Source organism: Zootoca vivipara, chromosome 1 (assembly GCF_963506605.1).
Source record: "Zootoca vivipara chromosome 1, rZooViv1.1, whole genome shotgun sequence".
In the NCBI taxonomy this organism is placed as follows: domain Eukaryota; kingdom Metazoa; phylum Chordata; class Lepidosauria; order Squamata; family Lacertidae; genus Zootoca; species Zootoca vivipara.
In genome coordinates this window covers 105,291,002-105,311,748 of record NC_083276.1, presented here as the reverse complement: position 1 = coordinate 105,311,748, position 20,747 = coordinate 105,291,002, and the positions used below count along the sequence as shown (strand labels likewise).

The 20,747-nt window shown below is 44.0% G+C and overlaps 1 protein-coding gene across 4 annotated transcripts in view; it reads left to right on the top strand.

Moving 5' to 3' along the window:
* The first annotated feature begins 4,320 nt into the window (after nucleotides 1-4,320).
* The window catches only part of ACVR1C (activin A receptor type 1C), a 43,512-nt gene continuing 27,085 nt past the window's right edge, over nucleotides 4,321-20,747 (top strand). The window contains exons 1-2 of one of the 4 annotated variants that reach the window (XM_035131870.2): nucleotides 4,321-4,543; nucleotides 16,914-17,147. In XM_035131870.2, coding sequence (XP_034987761.1) covers nucleotides 4,468-4,543; nucleotides 16,914-17,147 — 310 coding nt within the window. In that variant the 5' untranslated portion in view covers nucleotides 4,321-4,467. Of the gene's footprint in view, nucleotides 4,544-16,913; nucleotides 18,722-20,747 lie in introns of those variants that run through there. The other 3 variants (XM_060280004.1, XM_060279998.1, XM_060279996.1) reach the window with 3 other exon arrangements.

Genomic DNA, 20,747 nt, shown 5'->3' with positions numbered 1-20,747 from the left:
CCCAACAGCTCCTTTCAGTGTGGAATTGTTTCAGTCTGGTGCAAAGTATTTAAAATATTTATATTCAGCCTTAATTTCAAAGATTTATTATAATATGTATAATAGCTTTAGTGAGTGATATTTACCTATTTTTATTTGTACATTTATTTTTTGGAAGAGCTTCCTTTTTATATACTGAAGTTGAATCCTGATAGGATGGAAGTGCTGTGGGTGTGTGGTTCCTGTGTCCTGGAGGGGGGGGTGCTCTCCCCTGTAGGTTCAGAGGCTGGGAGCATTCCTGGATTCCAACTTGTCACTGGAGTAACAAGTGGTTTCTGTGCCTAAGAGTGCTTATTATTATTTATTGAGTTTATATACCACCCTATACCCAGGGGTCTCAGGCCGGTTCACAGAATAAAATCAAGATATAAATCCACAAAATACATAATAAAAATAAAAACAACAACCCAAACATCCCCCCCACCAAAAAACACATTTTAAGAAGGCATAGGATGTAAATCAGGTCAACCAAAGGCCTGGTTAAAAAGGAATGTTTTTGCTTGGCACCTGTGTATAATGAAGGCGCCAGGCAAACTTCCCTGGGGAGAGCTTTCCACAGACAGGGAGCCACTGCAGAGAAGGCCCGTTCTTGTGTTGTCACCCTCCAGGCCTCTCGAGGAGGAGGCACACGATTCACCAGCTATGGCCATTTCTAGATCGGGATTGCCTTGCCTCACTTATCCATGCTCTGGGGGCCTCCCATATGGACTACTGTAAATCACTATATGTAGGGCTGCCCTTGAGGATGCTCCAGAGGCTGAAGCTAGTGCAGAATGCTAAGCCAGTGGGCCGGGCATCCCAATGGGACCATGTGTCACCAGTCTTAAAACTGCTTGCTGCACTGGCTGTCAGTGAGCTAGAAAGGTGAACTTTGTTCTGTTCTAACCAATAACCAACCTGTCCTTTGTGGCTCATTTCCTGTCCCTCCTGCACTTTATACCTGACATATTTTAGGATTATCCCAGACTTCATTAGGTCTGTGAGATTAGGACTGTGCTTCACAAACTAGCAAGGAATATAAGAGGGTTTCATTGTCCTTGTGTACATTTTACATGCTTGATGTTTATAGGGAATGGGTGCTTGGTTACACACACACACACACACACACACACACACACACACAGCAGAACAACTTGATTTCTTACGTTTTACACCCGGTAGAAAATGGCTTGAGTATACTTTTCACTATTTGAACGCCATTGAGACCTTGGAAGGAACAGCTAATGAGCATCTAGGGAGGTTCAGCAATTTGCTAAACAATGCTAGTGCTTCTGCAATTGCCATGCAAACACAGTGTCTCCAATTTGTGTGCTCTTTCCAGTCACCACCATTAATTTTTGCTACAGTCTGACTATGCCTCCCCCCCCCAAACCCAAGTACAGTGGTACCTCGGTTTATGAACACAATTGGTTCCGGAAGTCTGTTCATAAACTGAAGCGTTCATAAACTGAAGCGAACTTTACCATTGAAAGTAATGGAAAGTGAATTAATCCGTTCCAGATGTGTCTGCGGCGTTCGTAAACCGAAAATTCATAAACCAAGGTGTTCATAAACCAAGGTTCCACTGTATGTTCCCAAGCAGAACTGTAGGCTGGGGTGTCCAGAGTGACTTTGTACTTTTAAGGAGATTTTGAAGGCAACTACCAGTTTCAAGAAGTGAATAAAAGAAGGATGCACGTTATTTCCCCCCTGGGACAGAAGCCAGTGGTAGCCCACAGCGATGAACATAGTGCTGCTTTTGTGTCACAAACTCTGGCATCCAAGTTTAATTCTCTAGCTGAGGCCATTCTTGGAAGGATGCGAGAGTCAAAGACGTAAGGGGGTGAGTGGGTGGGTAGGCGAACTGAACGGTGACACAGATTTTAATTCTGCTACCCTGACAATTACTGCTCTCACTTTTGGACTGCACAGATGAAATGAGAACATTTCACATGTGTGTGAATTCACGGTAATGATAAGGGTCAAGCTTAACTTTGTTGTTGTTGTTTAGTCGTTTAGTCGTGTCCGACTCTTCGTGACCCCATGGACCATAGCACGCCAGGCACTCCTGTCTTGCACTGCCTCCCGCAGTTTGGTCAAACTCATGTTCGTAGCTTCAAGAACACTGTCCAACCATCTCGTCCTCTGTCGTCCCCTTCTTCTAGTGCCCTCAATCTTTCCCAACATCAGGGTCTTTTCCAAGGATTCTTCTCTTCTCATGAGGTGGCCAAAGTATTGGAGCCTCAGCTTCACGATCTGTCCTTCCAGTGAGCACCCAGGGTTGATTTCCTTCAGAATGGAGAGGTTTGATCTTCTTGCAGTCCATGGGACTCTCAAGAGTCTCCTCCAGCACCATAATTCAAAAGCATCAATTCTTCGGCGATCAGCCTTCTTTATGGTCCAGCTCTCACTTCCATACATTACTACTGGGAAAACCATAGCTTTAACTATACGGACCTTTGTAGGCAAGGTGATGTCTCTGCTTTTTAAGATGCTGTCTAGGTTTGTCATTGCTTTTCTAATTTCGTGACTGCTGTCACCATCTGCATTGATCAAGGAGCCCAAGAAAGTAAAATCTCTCACTGCCTCCATTTCTTCCCCTTCTATTTGCCAGGAGGTGATGGGACCAGTGGCCATGATCTTGGTTTTTTTGATGTTGAGCTTCAGACCATATTTTGCGCTCTCCTCTTTCACCCTCATTAAAAGGTTCTTTAATTCCTCCTCACTTTCTGCCATCAAGGTTGTGTCATCTGCATATCGGAGGTTGTTGATATTTCTTCCGGCAATCTTAATTCCGGTTTGGGATTCATCTAGTCCAGCCTTTCGCATGATGAATTCTGCATATAAGTTAAATAAGCAGGGAGACAATATACAACCTTGTCGTACTCCTTTCCCAATTTTGAACCAATCAGTTGTTCCATATTGAGTTCTAACTGTAGCTTCTTGGCTTAACTTTAACAAGGTAGAAAAAAATGGAACTCTAACCTTACAGTTTTCCTGTGTGGATGTGATGCACTTATTTTTTTACTTGCTAACCTACATATGAATAGTGAAATTCTGGGTGATTTAAATTCTGAGGATTTTAAACCCTAGTCTCCTGGGTCCTCATCCAACAGACTAACCACTTAGGTTATAGATATTTGTAGCAACCCAGGAAGCATGGTGGGCTGTCTCCCTATTTAGTTGTGTCTGTTTATCTCATCACACAAGATCCACTTGATCACTTTAATTCAGGATTTCATAGTTCCAAATACAGTGGTACCTCGAGTTATGAACTTAATTCGTTCCAGAGGTCCGTTCTTAACCTGAAACCGTTCGCAACCCGAGGCAACTACTTCCGTGTTAGCGGAGTTTGTAACCCGAAGTGTTTGTAACCTGAAGCATTTGTAACCTGATTGGGCGCCTTTGATTTGTGTGGAAAAAATCATGTTACATGAATGAACCAATGCTTGAAATATTTGTGGTGGTATTTTGTTTTGTTTTAAAGACACCTGGAACTGTTTGAGTGCTCTGATTCTACATTTGCATTTAAATAATCATAAAAATCAAGGCTTACTATCAGTATTTTATTAATTTATTTTTTTACTATCTGTCTTTATTTTTTATTCAGAATAGTTTCTTTTCTCTTATTGTATTACGGGAAAAAAGAGATTGCAATGAAATCTTATTCAAAACAAACAAAACAATTACTCCCTGTAACGCATCGCCATCCCAAGGAACACATTACTGGGGGGGGGGGAGCTTTTTCCTGGGTACTAAAACATTACTGCGAGTTTTGAGTTATCCGGAATAAAACGTGACCTGCTGGCAAACAAAAGACCATGTGTGCGAACCACCTGCAAATAATTAAATATAATGCCGAACACACGTTAACACTGCCTTCCACCCTTGCAATTTCGAAGAGTATAGACAGGTGCGCGCGCGCGCGCGCAGGGCAATCAAGGGCCAAGGGCAATCTCGGCTGGCTCGTGTGCTACCTAAGGAGCCACCTGAGATCAGGCCTGCGGAAGTTTCCCGCGCGAAACCCCGACCGGGCACCGTCGTCTTCAGATAATGCCTCGCGCTCCACGGACAGAGGCGCCTTTCCCCGGGCCCGAAGTTGGAGCCACGCCGCTGGAGAGGCGCCGGCCCTCGGCTCTTTCTCTCTCTCTCCCGGGGCAAATTCCCTCTGCCCTGTAAACAGGGACCCAAGGGGTGTGTCCGGGCGGAGCCGGAGGAGGGCGAAGCTGCAAACCCCACCCCAGGCGCTGCTGCCGCTTCCCCCCCCCCCCCGCAAACAGCTGACAGTCGCTGCTTGCAGCCTGCCCTGCCGGGAGCGTCGCCGAAGCGAGGAGAGAGGGCAGCCGCGGGAAGCCCGCCCTAGCGGAGCTGCGCGCGTGTCCTACCGCCGCTCGGCTCTCTCCACTCCGGCCGCTCTTCCTCCCGCCAGCGCCTCTCCCATGTACTGCCATGCGACCTCCGGCGTCCCGCTCCGGGCTGGGCGCCTTGGCGCTCGTCCTGGTAGCCTGCGCCTCTCTCTGCACAGGTAAGGAAAAGCAGGTGGGGGGGGCAGGATCCGGAGGGGAGGCGGGACACCTGTTTCTCCTTCGCGCGGGACATGTGGGCGCGGAGTGGCGGGGCGGGTCTGGCTTGGAAACTGTGTGGGGGGGGGGGCGCGCGGCTTTTCTCCCAGGAAACTGTCCACTCGGTCTGTGTGCATGAACACGTCTTCGATGCTCTCTGCACATGCCCAGAAGCATTCGCCCCCACCCCTTTGGTCCATGTACACGTACTTAAAAATTTTTTTTTGACTAGGATGAAATGGCTGTGTTGTAAAAGAACGGTTTGGGTGATTAAATCACATGCGTAAGGGGGTGAAAGTGACTAAAATGAAAAACTGCTTGAATGGCTCTGTTGCAAAAGAACGGTTTGGGTGATTAAATTTCATGCAAATATACTAAAAGGGTGTTTGTTTTCAAGTATTCTTTTAAAAATGGAAGGGAAAGGAATAAAGCGCCCGTGAAATGGAGTTGGAGGAGAGTCAAGTAAGTCAGTCATTGGAGAGCGGCTCCAGGTTTGATCCTCCTGAACTCGGCTTAATATAAAACCTTTTGGGTGGCGGCTACGACTCTGAGGGCAAAGGCCGGTTAGAGTTGAAGGCAGGGATATATATATATATATACACACACACACATTTACAGAGCGTGTCTTTTATGTTTACAAATTCAGCTGACTGATTTAAATGGCTCTGGGATCTATGCTGCCAGAAGTTGCAATCCAGAGGTTCTTTCCCCCTGGAGGGAGCACTTGGTTGTTAGTACTTAGGGCGAAGGCCCTTCTACACATTCCTCAGAAGTATTACTTCATGTGATTCAAGGTTTGACCCTGGGGTTGAAATATGCTTGTGGGCAGGGCCCCTGGATTCATACCTTCACAACTTCATGTTTCCTTTATTTATGCAACTTAGAGGATTTTGCTTGAAAGGAATTTGGGACCGTTTGCTATTGCATCAGTTTCCTTCATGTTAACTGAGGAATATGGGTATATTTATTACAGACTGGGAATGAACTGGGTTTTCCAAACACCTGCAATTAAAACCCTTGCATTTTGAGTTTGATCTGGTGGTTGGTACTCCTCAACCACTGAATGGTTTCTAGTATATCTTAACTTGCTGCATTAACATAGCTGCCAAGTTCTCCCTTTTTTAAAGGGAAATTCCTTTATGCTGAATAGGCTTCCTCGCGAGAAAAGGGAAAACTTGGCAGCTATGTGCATCAAGTACTGGTATATGCTTGCTCGGAGCTTCTAAGATGGAAGAAAAAAGTGTAACTCTGCAATCCTATACATGTCTACTCAGAAGTTAGAAGCCCCGCTGATTTCAATGAGGCTTACTCACAAGTCAGTGGGGTTAGGATTTCAGGTTGAAACTTGTTTCAAATTAAACAGATATGGTCCAGTTATTTTCTCTCTCGCTCAAAGTGGTGTCTAGAACTCTGATTCAAATGCATGCTTTCCCCCTCTTAAACCCACAAAAATATATTTTTGTGTGTAGAGTTCCATCAGTGTTCTTTTTCTTAGCATGTTATCAAAATACTCCCAAAGGTGGGTGGGTGGGGAATCTTAAGTTAGTTGTGATATCCACTCTTTGGAAAGAATGGGCAGGCAGGCAGGCAGGCACAGAGGCAGTCCTCTCGTATTAGGTACCACAGGGGTGTCAAACTCAAATTCATCGGGGGCCGCATCAGCAGTTTGGTCACCCTCAAAGGGCCGGTTGTATCTGTAGGACTATGTGTCCACTCTTTATTATCATAAATTATTGTCACTGCATTCAATTATTACTGTTTTTTGTAATAATGTAAGTAATAACTAGCTCTGAAAGCAGAAACATAGTCAGAATAATGGCAAGTAGATATTCAAATGTACAATTATTGTACAATTTATTGAAAAATGATTTTTGGTAACTGCACTGGGTGGTGGAGGCTTGCTAGGGTTTCATGCAGGACCTTTGCAGAGCTACTAGTACCTGGAGATGCTGGGGTCCTTCTGCATGCAGGACAGATGTTCTGCCAGTGAGCCACCACCCTTCACCAAAGGGACTGGCTGAGGTTAACTCACTGGAGCTGCTCTCCTGGTTCCAGGGTTTAAGGGCCAGAAGTATAAAGCAGCATCCTATGTTTCTGAGGAGAGGGAGAGGGAGAGGAGGGGAGGGAGGGAGGAAGGAAGGAAGGAAGAAAAGAGGGAGTGGGAGGGAGAGAGGAAGGAAGGAAAGAGGGGAGAGAAAGAAGAGTAGGAAATAAGGAAGGGAATAAAGAAGGAAAGAAAAAGAAAGAGGGAGAGAAGACGGAAGGAAGTAGAGGGAAAGAAAGAATAAGAATGAGGGAGAGGAAGAAAAATGGGAAGGACGGAAGGAAGGAAGGAAGTAAGGAAGAAAGGAAGAAAGAAAAGAGGGAGCAGGAGGGAGAGAGGAAGGAAAGAGGTGAGAGAAAGAAGAGTAGGAAAGAAGGAATAAAGAAGGAAAGAAAAAGAAAGAGGGAGAGAAGACAGAGATAAAGAAGGAAGGAAGGAGAGGGAAAGAAAGAATAAGAACGAGAGAGAGGAAGAAAGGGAAGGGGTGGTCGCCGCCTTGATTCAGCGCCAGAAAAGAGCGCGAAGGGACCCAGGGGCAAAAAGCATTTCCCGTGCAGCGTGAGGCAGCGGGTGTCCGTTTTAGGAGAAGTGCGTAAAGCCTCAGAGTTGCACGTTCGTGAGGCTGAGCCGCTGCTGAGCTCACGTTCATGAGGCTGAGCTGTGGCAGGGGGAGGAGGAGGTGAGGCAAGAGGAGGAGGAGGCGGCGGCTTGCTGGGTCAGTGTCCGGCAGCGCCGTGCGGAGAGTCCCAAGCCTCTGGGACGCAGCAGTGCGCTGTAGCACTTTGAATCCTCCTCCTCCACGCGGCGCTGCTGGGTACTTTGTCTGTGCTTCAGCTGCAGTAGCAGCAGCCGTTTCCAGGCGCCGAGCCGTGGCAGGAGGAGGAGGATTCAAAGTGCTACAGAGCACTGCTGCGTCACAGAGGCTTGGGACTCTCCATGCGGCGCTGCCGGGCGCTGACCCAGCAAGCTGCCTCCTCCTTCTCCTGTTGTGGCTCAGGGCGCTCCACGCAGCGCTGCTCCGGAAGCCTTTCTACCCCCCCCGGCCCCAGCTGTTTGTCAGCGCTTTGTTGGCGCGGCGCTTCAGCAGCAAGATCCCGCTGCTGGGTCCTGCTGGCTGGGGCGCTCGGCGGGCCACATGACGAGGTCTGGCGGGCCGGATTTGGCCCGCGGGCCTTGTGTTTGACACCCATGAGGTACCAGTTCGGTATCTAAGCCACATCTTTGGTGCACAGTGAGCAAATGGTTGGAGAGAAACAGAGAGTGCTTTTGGGGAAGTACAGTCATACCTCGGGTTAAGTATGCTTCAGGTTGAGTACTTTCAAGTTAAGTACTCTGCGGACCCGTCTGGAACAGATTAATCCACTTTCCATTACTTTCAATAGGAAAGTTCACTTCAGGTTAAGTACGCTTCAGGTTAAGTATGGACTTCCAGAACCAATTAAGTACTTAACCTGAGGTACCACTATATTGCTGGAATGTGCCTTAGGTGAGAAAGATGGGCTCCGAGGGATGTGGGGAAAGACAGGTTTGGAGAGCAGAGGTTGTGTCTCTGACAGTTTTTGGTGCATCGCATGCATGACAGGAGGAAAAGCATGTGGCCGGTTTTCAGGATTATGGGGAGGTGGTCTTTTGTTTTTTAGCAGGATGCTGTGGGAGCAATGTTCTGGCAAGGGATGGGATTATATGCCGAGGAGATGTTTGTTGGATAGGGGCTGCTGTATCACAGTTGTGGGAGGAGAAGCACTTGGGGAAAACAGACGGAGGACAACGGGTTTGAGTTTGAGATGGGTGATACATAAAGGGTGTGAATGCAATTAATGCACACAGATTTTATGTAAATGGGAGCGAACCTGGCAGTCCTACCAAAAATCATCCCTCCAAAACTCCTGTTTGCAGTTCAGAGGAAAGCTCCCATTGGTGCAAATGGAGGCACCATTTTTGGAAATGCAAATAGCAGTTTGAGGGGCAATCCTCTTACCCCCAAGTACCAGGAGACAGCAAACTTCCCATACTACTTCCATTGCCTTGAGGCTGCCCAGGCTTTCCTTTGTACAAAACAGTATGTCCATTAGCCTGGATAACTCAGTTGGTTAGAACAGGGTCCTCATATTGCCAAAGTTGCAGTTTCGATCCCCATATGGGACAGCTGCCTATTCCTGCATTGCAGGGGGCTGGATTAGATGGTCCTCAGGGTCCCTTCCAACTCTCCAATTCTATGATTAACTGCATTTACATGGTTGCTGAACCCTCTATTTTGCTGCCCTAAGTCACTCTGGTGCATGTTGTTGTATAGGGTAGTATGTGTCTTACTCAGGTCTGTTTCCTGCAGTGTACTTTTCTTTGTTCCATACAAATGAACACAACAAAGAGAAGGATCACTTCAGATCTTTGGGGAATTTGCATGAAATGAAGACCAGTGGGGTGCAATCAGGAAAAAATAGGAGAGGTGGTGAGGTGGACCCGATTGCTTCCATGTCTAAACCTGAGTTCTCTCAAGATTTTTCCATAGGAACATATTTCCATGAATTTGGAATTCTAGTGTTTGGCCAACCCTGTGTGCATAGTGAAGTTATGCATGGTCATGTAATATTGGCAGCAGAGCTAAATGTAATATGTTTTAAATATATGGAACAAGTTTGTGCCAAGGTAACCCACATTCTATGCCGAAAATGTGCAATTCTACAATCTGTATAGATTATGGAAAGTCAGAAAATTTGCAAATATCTGCTTATTTTGCAAAGCTCTGTTGCAAATAAGCTTCTGGCAATTTCACCAAAAGTTGCATACTCTGGAAAACCTATTGTCACACCTATGTGGCTCTCCTCTTTTGAACACTGAAAGCTGATAGCCAAAACATGCTGAATATTTTCAACCTAGTATCAGATTCCCCACTTGTATTCTATAGAGACGATAAGTACTAGGTTTAATTACTGTAGTGCATGGCATGAATGTTTATAGGACCAGAGGCGCAGCAAGCCCAGGTGGTATACGGTGTGGATTTTTTTGTCACCCCCCACGCAGCTCTGGCTCTGGTGAAAAGGGAAAAACATGAATTGCAAAAAAAAACCTAGAGCTTACAGAACAAAACTGACTTCAGGTATGAAATCAGCATTGAAAGAACATATAAGAACAGTTGAAAAATCTCATGCAACAGAAAATTAAAAAAAATGTTCCCCATTGGGGAGGGGGCGCCGAGTGTCACCCCTCCTCCAGGGTGGCACCTGGGGTGACCCTCCCCCATCGCCCCCCTTGCTACACTACTGTATATGACCCAAAGTGTTTGTGCAATGTAGTGTCAACAGTGGTAGCGTGTCAACAGTAGTAGAAGTAAGAGCAAAATCCATAATTAAAATATTATGATGTGTGCCACTTCTAATGCAAGGAGTCTGAGGCAGACACAATTCCAGCAAAAAAAATATGGGGGGAGGGTTTGAATACAGTTTGGTATGTATGTATGTATGTATGTATGTATGTATGTATGTATGTGAGGGGTTAGAGCAGAGACAGGGAACATGTGGCCCTCCAGGTGTTGCTAAACTACAACTTGTATCAGCTGTCATGGCCAGTGGCGAAGAGATGATGGGAATTGTTATAGAGGACATCCCTCGTTATAGAGGACCCTGGTTACACTGATATATGTGCATTCAAAGTATCAACACTGGTTGTACAATACCCTTTTCTCATGGTCACTTAGCTTTATTCTGTGTGTTCAAATTCGTATTATTTTAAAATTTGAGGTGCTATGTAAAGTCCAGAAAGCAAGCCTGCGCATAAATGTACGTGACAAGCATGTGTTCTCCAGATAGTTAATTGCATAATTCAACTGGAATACTAAGTCTGTTTTCTCCCAGCTTTTTCCTTTTTCTTTTTCTGCTTCCAAGAGACCAGGGGTTCGCATCTATTCATTCATAATATTTCCCATTATATCTAACTTCTCCTCCCCCCCAAAGATATAATTCATACTCCCTCCACTTTCCTCAGTCTATTGTCCGTATAGTGTTGACAGCTGCTTGTAGCTGATGTGTCTTCATTATTATTTTTTCAGGGATGTTAAGGAGCTTAGTGCATTTAATTATAATCAATGTATACATTCAAGAACTAGGTCAATTAGGTTTCAAAGGGAATAACCAGTCAAAAGCTATTAGGTAGGATGGGTTCAGTCCAAGTTGTTATGATATGGAGGCATCGTATGAAAAAATACGACTCCATTGACTTTTATTGCTGAGTGCAAATACAGGGGCTTCAAACTTACTTTTTGAATAACTCTTGGTTCTTATGTCTTAAAATTTTATACATTTACATAACTGGGAATATGGTAACTGGCACCTCAGCATTTATTTTGATGGTGTGATGAGCAACATCTGTGAACATGGCACTTCTACCATGTAGCATTCATGACAGAAGAATCAAAGTATACAGTCCAAATGTTACCAATCTACAGTAAGCCCACAATTTACGTGCATTTAACGTGCATGCTTCAGCTTTGTGCACGTGACAAAAAAAGAGAGTGAGTTTATTTTCAAGGGGCAGAAAGGGAGCATGGTTCTGGGAAACATAGCTTGGGCAATCCCACCTGCCATTTAACCCAATGGGTTTTGATTATACATGATTTCGCCTTTAGCTGCCATCCCTGGAATGTAACCCTCACATAAATTGCAAGTTTACTATATACTGGGAGATACAAATTCCATGGGATTTCTGGGAATAAAACTGGTGTAAGTAGCACAGGTCATTAATAACTTAGTGTTCTCTGGACAGTAAACAAACCCATTTACAAGCCATTCTTTTGGCTTGGACATCCCATAAACCAATGAAATAGCCCTTTCTCCAGTAGCTGCTTGTCATACCTTATTTGGCAGAGGCACCTGATGAAGAGCCCTTGAAGATGACCTCCAGGTCCAGGTACATCAGTGATAGCCAACGTGGTGCTCTCCAGGAATTTTGGATACAGCACCCTGCATCTCTGATGGTTGGCTACTACTGCAATAGGGATATACAGGTGACTCTCCATTTATGGGGGAGTTACGGTCCAGGGCCCTGTGTGCATATGTGAAATCACATAAAATGAGGAGCATCCTGGAAAGTCCTCATGGCTAGGGAGGAGACCCACCCAAATGGTCTCCTTATGAGCTGGAGGCACAGTGAGGCTTGGTTGACCAGCTCAGCTGACACCCGGAGAAGAGGCTTCCCCACCTGTCAGCTGTGCCAGTTCCACTGCCTTTCTGGCTCATGTGAGTTGCAGGGACAGTGGGGTTGGTTGACTGAGTGCTCCCCATTTCCAGGTACCCAGCACCAGACGTGTGTGGTCACTCACAAGTAGAATGCGTGTATGGGAAGAAGTCCTTCAGAATTTGAATTGGTCCTGCAAACAGACTGGTAGCAAGTGAAGATGGAGAAGTACTGGCATAATTCGGTTCTATTCACTTATTCCATTTATTGCCATTTATGTTGACAACTTTTTGTGTTCTCATCACCTCCCGTTAGTTCAGAAGGGAATACATACCTGGGCATAATTGGTTGCCAGAATATGCTGCTTTGGGTAATAAATGTGCCTCTATGGATGACCTCACTCATTACTGGGTGGTGTTTATTTCAAAGACAGCACTTCTATGATGTTTTAAAAACATAAGCTGTGAATATGACATGCAGATGTTTTGAAGTTAACACATATTGTATTGTATCTTACCTTCATCAAAGCCTTGACCCCTTGTTGAGTGTAAATTAAGTGGCAAATCCAGATTCCTTGCATGTTCAGCCACATGTAATTCAGAATATAAAGAAAAAGATGAGGTGGGAAGTAAGAGCACTGATGCCAAAGCAGGCCTTTGATTCACTGCACATATCTGAGAGACAGTCTCGATGTGGGGGAAATTGCCTAGGAAAGGTTGAAGAGAAGAAAGAGCAAAACAGAGCACTGCCTTGTACTTATTACTGTTTAATATGACCCCTGAGTTGACTTTGGTAAAGCAAGAAAAATAAAAAAAAGTCCAAGGGTTTGAAGCTATATGAGGCACATGCCAGAATAAACATGATTAGATTAACATAGTCTCACCTCCTTTGTTTCCAGACCAGAACACTTTGCTAGCCATCTGCTTTAATGTTTGCAGTTTATGCTCATGCCTCAGGAGGTCCAAAGTCTTGCAGAACTTTAAAACAACTGCAAGAGTGTCACTTGACCTGCCCAGTCTTTTACGTTGGTAGGATCAACATGCCTACAATCACGTCTGCCCAATTCTGGTTAATATATTTTCTTTGCTTTAGATCAGATGCGGACGGCAAAGCAAAATGTTTTTCTCTTTCAGTTTTGGATACAAATGTGCAACAAACAGATGCACCTAACAGGATACAGCTGCATCTGCAATAAGGCTTTTTGTTGTTGTTACTATTAAGCCACGATAGTCTTTAAATGCCCTCACAGTTCTTTAAATAACCTCACAGTTCTCTTGGGCTCTTACCCTAACAATGCACCCACTATTCTACAGGTGTTTTACTCCATCGAAATCAGACTTGCACACACTGTTCTGCTCAAGATATAATAAGCAAGGAACTTTCAGAATCACTTTAATGAATGGAGGATCACAGTAACCTGTGCAGTAATGTTTTGCAATCTAACTGGCTTTTGGGTGCCAGAATAGAAAAAAATATGAATAGCTATTTCAGCCTCATATGTTGGAGCAGAGGAGTAAAGTTGAATGGCAAATGATACGGGAATAGGCATGAGTCATTTTGCATGTGAAAAATATTGTTGTTTTATGGAGAGAGAGATGAGACTAAAATAGAAGTGCTTTTGCCAACCAATAAATCACGGTATAGAAAAATGCGGCAAACAAGCATTATGATACGAGCTGAGTTACTATGAGATGTCCTTTCAGAATCTATTAAGCTTATCTGTAGACCTTCTGGGCAAAAACTAGCAAATGTCTTCTTATTTAAGACCACATTTTTAGTTTAAAGATTAAAAGGCACATTGCTGACTTTTATAAGTAATAGTCTACCCTTTTTAGGCAGAGGCATACACAGCTCATCTCTGTACCGGTAAATGATAATGCTGGATTGCAAAGTGGAGGGTCATTCGGATAGGCTCTGCTGAAAACTGTTCTACCTAGGAGTCAGTGAGGGTGTGTATGCCAACACACACAGCTTCTTCCAATCCCCGGTCAGTCCCCAGAGCCGTTTTGCATCTTGAACCACCACTATCCCCCCCCCACTCCACAAAGTTGATGGGTGAATGTTGGAATGAAAGTATGCTTGGTGCTTATAAAAGAAAAGCTGGATAGCCTGATGGGAGAATGTGATAAAGGACAAGACTGACAACCAAATTTGGTTTTTCTAATTGCTTGTGTGTCTTGTCAACCATGTCGCACAGGTGACAGGAAGGTGTGTTCACCTGTCAGGAGCCGGAATCAGGTGCAGCAATAATAATAATAATCAGCAATAATAATAATAATAATAATAAATAATAATAATAATATGCTGTATTAGTGAAGTTAACTCTTTATTCCAAGAAGCCAAAACAGCCTAGTGGTCTCAGTAATTGTTCCCAGTAGGTCTCGTCCATAGAATGCTTTTAAAACGGATGTTCCAAAATGGGATGGGGGCAGGAATGTGTTAGTGAATGTGCAAAGGGAAGAACAGGAACATGATAGCAGGATCTGCCCTGCATGCATTTGCTAGATTGTCTGGGTCCCCACTTCTACAGCATGTATGGTTGAAGGGTGGGTGAAAGAGAAGGACAGTAAAGTTTGCTGAAGTATGAAACATCTTTTTTGGGGGAGGGGGTGCTGAAGAGAGGGACTTGCCACTAATGACTGAGCATGGTCAATGGGTGGTTACATGATTCAGGAGTTGAGGTGAGAGAAGGAGCAATGCAGTACCTGGGAAAGGGCATGGCTGGCTAGCAGGAATCCTTAAGAGAAGCATTCCACATAACAACGGCTTGTTATAGACCCCCATTTGCGTTCCATATAAATCAAGCATTTTCCTTTTCTATCTTCACCTTGACAACAAAAAGGTCTGAGTAATTTTATTTGTTCATTACAGCTAACAAATTCATGAATGGTAGTTTCATTTAGGCAAATATTTAGTGGCAAATAGACACTAAAATACACTGAATAGCTTTAAAAGGCTATGGGAAATTATATGCTTTTAGGAAGACAGGATTTGGTTTAAATATAGAGCGCACACAGAGCAAAATGCAATTTTGAAAACATACCTCAATTTAACTTGAAAGGACTCAGTTAAACAAGCTGCATCTCTCTCTCTCTCTCTCTCTCTCTCTCTCTCTCTCTCTCTCTCTCTCTCTATATATATATATATGGGAAAACATATCCTTTCCCCAAAAGGCTATAAGAACTGTACTGATGGAAAACAGATTCAATTCTCAGCAGGTGTAATTGCAGTCATCAAAATGTGTTTGATGCATTTAACAAGATTTAAAAGGAATGTTTCGCATCATAACTCAAGTATTGGCTTGATGCATAATGCAAAAATACTCTAAGAGTAAAGCATTTGGTACAGACGCTGAGGTTTATTGGCACTAATGTTATGATTGTTTGGGTAGGGACCATTCAGTAAATTAGAGAGGTTGAGGGCAATTATTTGTGAGCAATCACAGAATAATAATAATAATAATAATAATAATAATAATAATAATAATAGGATTGCCTGCCTACACTGGAATGTACTGTTACCCTCAGTTTATGAGCCAGGCATATCTTTCCCATGACATAAACCTGGCACAGAGCATCTCTTTGTAGGGTCAGTTTAGTGGTGCCTGAAAGCAAAATAATATAGTATTGGGATGGTGAAGGTTTAGGTTTCCCTTTCCTTTTTTAAAGGGACACCGTCTGAACTGCTTTGAAGAAAGCCAACCCTCCTCAACAGCTTTAGACTAGGACTGTACAATCTGTGTGACCCACCATGAGGAAGGCAACCCACCCGCCATGTATGATAGTCCGGTAGCTGCTTAATAACATCTGTGTATTATACTCTGATGCAGCATGAATGGGGAGCCTCTGCCCTTTCAGATGTTGTTGAACTCCAACTCACATCAGCCTCAGCCCACATGACCAATGATCAAGTGATGGCGAGAGACCAGCAACATCTGGAAAGCCAGAGGTTGCCCATCTCTGGAATATAGTGAACTGACTTTACACTGTTCCCTTAAGGGCAACACAGATATCCCTCTCCCAACTGGCTTGGAAAAATCCTGCTGCAATGGGTCTGTGTTAAGAACCCTTCTGGGGAGCTGTGTAGAGTTTGTCAATTAATCTGCTTAGTTACTAATACTCTTGTGGAGTCTAAATTCAAAAGTCAAGGCTCAACAAACAACACAGTGCACATGGTTCATGTACGGAAAAAACCACGTGCACAAAAACTAGGCTGGTTTTTAAGCCTGTGATTAAGTCTGTGATACTTTCCCCTAACTCTGGGGAACATTACTGCTGATTCACTGGTTAATTATGTTAGGCTTACCTGGGAGAGTTTGTGCCCCAGAAAGGAAGGGGTGGGAGTGCATGATCCTTTAGTCTGCAACTGACTGCACAACCATGGTAAGGCAATCGATAAACTTGGAGTGCATTGTGTCGTGGAGATGGTTGCAATAGTTTTCCTGATTACAGTGCTAGTGCTTCTATCACAGGTTCTAATGTTCCTTTTACACAACATTACCTGTTGCATTACAGACCTGTGGCTTTTTTATCGTTACATGGTGAGAAATGGTGAGAAAACTACGTGCCATAATACCACTCTCATTCCCATCAGAGGACATTACAGGTCAAAAGCCCTGCAATTTTCTGGTGTAACCAAGTTGCAAATCTATATTTATTTCTGTAACCAAATAACAGGGAAATGAGCACTAAACGTCCACTAATTTCTGCTAGTGTTCAAGAAATGGCTTTTACGTCGTGTGAAAGATCACACAAAACATGGAAATGATCAGGTAAGGAAACATCAGAAAAATGGAATAAAGTGCTGTCTGAATGCAACCTTCTATGTTTTAAATTCAACCAGCCCAAAGTGTTTCAATGCATGCCACATATTGGGACCGCAAAGCAAGTAGCATGGGGTTCACATTTAAGAGTCTTAAAATGGAAGTAAGCCAGTGTTTGAATAAAGGTACACCATTTAGAATTTTGAGTAAAGCTCAAAAGCTGATTTTCATCAAGATCGTGAACTTTTCAATTTTTTTAAAGAATACTAAACTTTTACCTCCTCTCCGTGTGCAACTCAACCAGCACAAACTTGTTTTTACTTGGTGGTGTTCACCTAATGATTAATTATCTTTTCAGGTCTAACGTGTGTGTGCCAATTGTGTGAAAAAACAAACTTCACCTGTGAGACTGAGGGAGCTTGCTGGGCTTCTGTCATGCTAACAAAGAACGGTAGACAAGAAGTAATAAAGGCGTGTGTCTCCCTACCACAACTGAAAGCACAAATCTTCTGCCACAGTTCTAAGAACATAACCAAGACAGAATGCTGCTATACAGATTTCTGCAACAACATCACCATTCACCTGCCCACAGGTAAGCTATGTTTGTTAGGGTAAAGAAATCTGCTACTATCCTATGCTTAGCTGGGAGTGCTTCCCATTGAACACAGTGAGACTTGCTTCCTAGTCAGTGTGCATAGGTTTGAGCAGTGAAAACAATTTGTGGGGTTTTTTTGTTTGTTAAAACACTATTTCGGGAAATCAAATTTGAAACCTGCCAAACGAATGATTAGTGGTACAACTTGTTTCTTTTTTGCTTTCTTGGAAATTCCTGTCAATTGTTCAAGGCAAGATTTTGGATTTTTGTTCTTGCCTTGATAAAAGGGTGGCCAGATGTAATAGGCAGCAGGGCTCCCACACCTTTAATAGTTGTGCAAAACAGGGAATTTCAGTTTGAAAGCAGCACCTGGTGTTATTCCCTCTTTCAGAGCCCTCAGTGTGTGGGCTGAACAATGTGGGTGGAGACGCTCCTTCAGGTCTACTGGGCTGAGGCTGTTTAGGGCTTTAAAGGTCAGCACCAACACTTTGAATTATGCTCAGAAACATATTGGGAGCCAGTAGGACAGGTGTTATATGGTCCTGGTGGCTGCTTCCAGTCACTAGTCTAGCTGCCACTTTCTGGATTAGTTGTCCACATAGAGCGTACTGCAGTAATTCTAGCTCTTTAGCCCTACTTCTACGGAGCTTGTGAGTTTTTTGTGCCCGCTGCCCAGTCACATCCCTCTAGGCAAATCTGTGAACTTTAGTAGCACTTTAGAGAATTAATGTAGCACAGCAGCCATTTCTATAAATGATTATAATAAACTGCCGTAGCTATAAAGATTATTTATCTTAAAACTTGACTTTGACCTTTTTCAGTCATTCTCGTGTGTGTGTGTGTGTGAGAGAGAGAGAGAGAGACTTTTTTTTTAAGGCAACAAGATTGTGAACCAAGTATTAAAGGGAAATTACTATTGTGGTGAGGGGACAAAACAGAATTTTTTTAAAAAGCAGTGGATATACCCCCAGTTTATTTTAAATAGTCCTTGGAGGCTATTTTGAATTTCATGCATAGTAGCATCATGGTAAACGCTGCAGAGTTTCCCTTCTGTTTTTGTTCTATGTGTACATCAGGCTCACATTCCCATCCCTGCCTTCAAACTGTGATCCTGTATCTGGGTGTTGCTTAGCTTCCTCTCTTCTTGACCTTGCCTTGACCCAACTTTTGGTTCTTATGAGCAACATTGCAGGGCGTTGGGCTAGGCGGCCCTTTTGGTCCCTTCCAGCTCTACAAGGATTCTGTGATCACTCCTTCAAACAGAGGATTATCTTATTTAAAGTGGGACACATGCCACTTGCGAGAAGGCCAAATAAAGAAGGGAGAAAAGAAGCCCTCAGTTGAGATGCACATGAGGTATGCGCCAGTTTAGGTAGACTCCTACAGTGCAAGAATTTGTCTTTCAGCAATGAATTGGTATAAGGAGAAAAGACATATGGCTGTGGTTTTGTCCGAGTTCTAGGCTCTTCAGCTGCCCTGGCAGGCTGACGAAGGAGATGCTTCCACCAGGCCTCACCTCATTGCCCTCATTATCACAAGACCGATCAGGAAACTGCAGAATGCCCTCACAGGTGACTTACATCTTTAAAAAGTTTAAATACTAGCATTTACACCAACCTTCCCCAAGGTGGCGCCTTACAGGTGTGGTTGATTTGTACCTCCCATCAGCCCAAGCCAATATGGCCCAATGGTGAGGGATGATGGGAATCATAATCTAGCAACATCTGGAGGAGGCTGCCTCCAGCTTTGGAAAGCCTGATTCATATCCATAAAAATAAAGCATTAGGGTTTTGCCACTGCGAATGCGACAGTCGGGTTTTTCTCTATCAATCATCTACCTATCTATAAAAGTAATTATATACTGCTGACTCATCTAAAACACCTAAGCAGCATACAGTAAATATAAAATCTCAGTAAACACAAGGAAATATATATATACATATATATAAATGCAGATGTTCGCTTCCACTTTGAGCTATGGGGACCTTTGGAGCCGTGTGCTGGCTAGGATAGCTCCGTCAGTACAGCATGAGACTCTTAATCTCAGGATCGAGCCCCACTTTGGCAAAAGATTCCTGCATTGCAGGGAGTTGGACTCTTGGTCCCACCCCACAATTCTATGATCTCTGCTGAATCCTACCCACTTTGTAAATTGGGGGGGGAGGGGTTAAGATTGCTCTGCCTACTGCCTTGAGCACAGAGGGAATTTATATGAAGTGCTCCTTGCTCCAAAACGCGATTAGCTTCCAAAGAACCGTTGCTGAGGTCTGCTTTGAAGTGCAATTGTGCAGAGGTATATTTGATAGAACATCTCTGGGTGGTTCATTTTCATACTGTGTTTATTTTGCTGTTAATGTTTAATTATTGTTGATTTCTTGCTTCAGTTTTAACTGTTGCTTCGTCACAGGAGAGGGTTTCCTTTTTCCTTTTGGTAGTAACAAGGTGGTTTGTGGACTGCCTAGAATTCTGTGTAGAATCTTGTGTTGTCTCGCGGTAGGGTGAATTAAGATGCATAGAAATTGGAGGCCTGCTCTGCCTTTGGGTGGCTGGACTTCGTTGTGGCCATGAGACTACAACTGAGACGCTGGAGGGTGGGGCAACCCTCTGGGCCTGATGCAAAGGATTGCCATGGTTGCCTCCAAAAAAAGGGCGGAGTTGGTTGGCCTGTCATTCAGCCTGACATTTCACATTCCAACTAGCAGAGGGAGACTAGTAACATGAAACTGGTGAACATGACCAATGAAACCAACATTAACAGTTGAGAGGAGGTGATTCCATTCGAGAGCCTTTTTGTGTGATGGGGTGGTGTTGGGTTTTTAAGCTATGCTATGTTTTAAGCCTGTTGTCTTTGTCCATGGAGTTTTCTTGGCAGGGATACTGGAGTGGCTTGCCAGTTCCTGCTCCAGGTGGACCATAAAGAAGGCTGATCGCAGAAGAATTGATGCTTTTGAATTATGGTGCTGGAGGAGACTCTTGAGAGTCCCATGGACTGCAATAAGATCAAGCCTATCCATTCTGAAGGAAATCAGCCCAGAGTGCTCACTGGAAGAACAGATCCTGAAGCTGAGGCTCCAATACTTTGGCCACCGCATGAGAAGAGAAGACTCCCTGGGAAAGACCCTGGTGTTGGGAAAGATTGAGGGCACAAGGAGAAGGGGACGACAGAGGACGAGATGGTTGGACAGTGTTCTCGAAGCTACTAACATGAGTCTGACCAAACTGCGGGAGGGAGTGGAAGACAGGAGTGCCTGGCATGCTCTGGTCCATGGGGTCATGAAGAGTCGGACACGACTAAACAGCAACAACAAACGTTTTAAGCTGATAGAAAACTGTGAAGTGTGTGTTTTTCCTTGCCTTTAGAGATAAAACTTGATAATAGTTTTGTGTGACTGGCGCTATTTGCTTGCAAGCAAGCAGTTTTCACCAAAGCCATTTGCCTGCTGTGCTTTTCCATAAAGGATCTGCTTTAAGCTTTTCTTTTCTTTTGTGCATTGTGGAGGTTTTACCTGGTCAGTGTGGAAAACTGGAGATGCTGATGTTGTTTCCCTTTCCTTTTGATGCTTCTTAAAGCATGGAGGGGCCATTGCACAGCGGCAA